The following is a 1,938-nucleotide window of genomic DNA, read 5'->3' as shown; positions in this document are numbered from 1 at the left end:
GTTGTAGAGACAAGCAAGCAGTGATAGGAGCAGATAATCAAAAGATGTCACAGACAAAAGGATCAAAGAGGTGTTGAAGGTGGTGATATTATCTAAGAAAATGTGCTAATTAAGAATGGATGGCAGGACACTCAAGGTACAGCTCTAGTGGGGGTGGGGTGGAAAGACTGACAAGGTATTAGTTGTAGATTTAAAAATAATGGAAATAGGTGGGAAAAGAAAAATCTATATAAATTATTGGAAAAAACAAAATGGGGGGGAAGAAACGGGGTGGGGATGGGGGAGAGAGCTCAAGATCTAAAGTTGTTGAATTCAATATTCAGTCCGGAAGGCTGTAAAGTGCCTAGTCGGAAGATGAGGTGCTGTTCCTCCGGTTTGCGTTGGGCTTCACTGGAACAATGCAGCAAGCCAAGGACAGACATGTGGGCAAGAGAGCAGGGTGGAGTGTTAAAATGGCAAGCGACAGGGAGGTTTGGGTCTTTCTTGCGGACAGACCGCAGGTGTTCTGCAAAGCGATCGCCCAGTTTGCGTTTGGTCTCTCCAATGTAGAGGAGACCGCATTGGGAGCAATGAATGCAGTAGACTAAGTTAGGGGAAATGCAAGTGAAATGCTGCTTCACTTGAAAGGAGTGTTTGGGCCCTTGGACGGTGAGGAGAGAGGAAGTGAAGGGGCAGGTGTTGCATCTTCTGCGTGGGCATGGGGAGGTGCCATAGGTGGGGGTTGAGGAGTAGGGGGTGATGGAGGAGTGGACCAGGGTGTCCCGGAGTTTTAATATTCAGTCTGTGGCAAGGTCGCCAATCCTCTGTGGGTGGGGTTGTTAGAAGAGGTCATGGTGAGCAGTGAAAGTCAGGGCTACCCCACTCTTGATCATTATCCCAGCGACTCTAGATGGGAAGTGACTTGGGGCCCATACCATGGGTGAGAACAGGACTCGGGAGCGAGTACCATCCACCCAGAGGAGGAGTTATATGTCAGCACTCACTGACGAATGGCCACTTACTAAGGAAAAAGTAATGAAGAAAGCCTTGCATTTCGACAGCACCACTCAACTGGACGTCCCAACACACTTCATATTGAAATGTAGTAACACAAGAAACGAGGCATCCAATTTGTACACAGCAAGATCCCACAAACAGCAATAGCGACCAGCTCATCTATCTTAAGCGTTGGTTGGGGATGACTTGGTCAGTTAGGATACGGGGGGGCCAGGTTTCTCTTCGAAATAGCGATCGTGGGATGTTTTATGTCCACCTGAGGGCGGACGGGGCTTCAGTTTAACACTTGATCCAAAAGACGGCACCTCTGACAGTGTAGCACTCACTCGGGGACTCCAGTGGGAGTGTCAGCCTAGATTTTGTGCTCGCGTCTCTGGAATGGGATTTGAACCCCTGGCCTGCTTACTCTGAGGGTTTAGGTGAGGTATTGGAAGGGCAGAAATAATCTCTCGCGAAACCACCATCCCCGAGGCAGCAAGTCAAAATTGCCGAAAGGGGGAATGTCCTAAAAGGAAAGCTGAAAGTAGATAGATAATGGACGGGACACTGTTGAACTTTGACCCCCCGCTTGTCATTTAGTTGGTGGTTGCAGGTACATCCTGCTATAGAGCTGCACATGGCCGATATCTGAGGAGCCGGATTTATTAGCAAGTGCAAGATAATGGAGGAGAAAGTCCGCAGACACACCAGATAAAGCAGTAACTCAGGAAACCTACGGCAGACGACAGAGAGAGAGGGAGGGAGAGAGAGGGGGGGAATAGAAAGGAGAAAGGAACAGAGGAAAATGGATATTATGGGATATGATGACAGGAGATGGAAGAAGGCGTCAGTGACGGTAAGCAGTGAACATGTACCAATGCAGTGAGTGTCCACACGTGTGTGTGCGGGTTTTTTTTATTCAGTCATGGGATGTGGGTGTTATTGCCCATCCCTAGTTGCCCT

The 1,938-nt window shown here is 48.8% G+C and overlaps 1 protein-coding gene across 1 annotated transcript in view; it reads left to right on the top strand.

Moving 5' to 3' along the window:
* The first annotated feature begins 1,711 nt into the window (after positions 1-1,711).
* Positions 1,712-1,938, top strand: part of LOC144669434 (lysoplasmalogenase TMEM86A-like) — a 7,185-nt gene continuing 6,958 nt past the window's right edge. The window contains exon 1 of the mRNA XM_078531860.1: positions 1,712-1,831. Within this exon, the coding sequence (XP_078387986.1) occupies positions 1,781-1,831 (51 nt within the window). The 5' untranslated portion in view covers positions 1,712-1,780. The remainder of the gene's footprint in view (positions 1,832-1,938) is intronic.

Source organism: Cetorhinus maximus, chromosome 29 (assembly GCF_964194155.1).
Source record: "Cetorhinus maximus chromosome 29, sCetMax3.hap1.1, whole genome shotgun sequence".
Taxonomy (NCBI): Eukaryota; Metazoa; Chordata; class Chondrichthyes; order Lamniformes; family Cetorhinidae; genus Cetorhinus; species Cetorhinus maximus.
The sequence above is the reverse complement of the archived record's forward strand: the minus strand, read 5'-3'. Positions and strand labels throughout refer to the sequence as shown.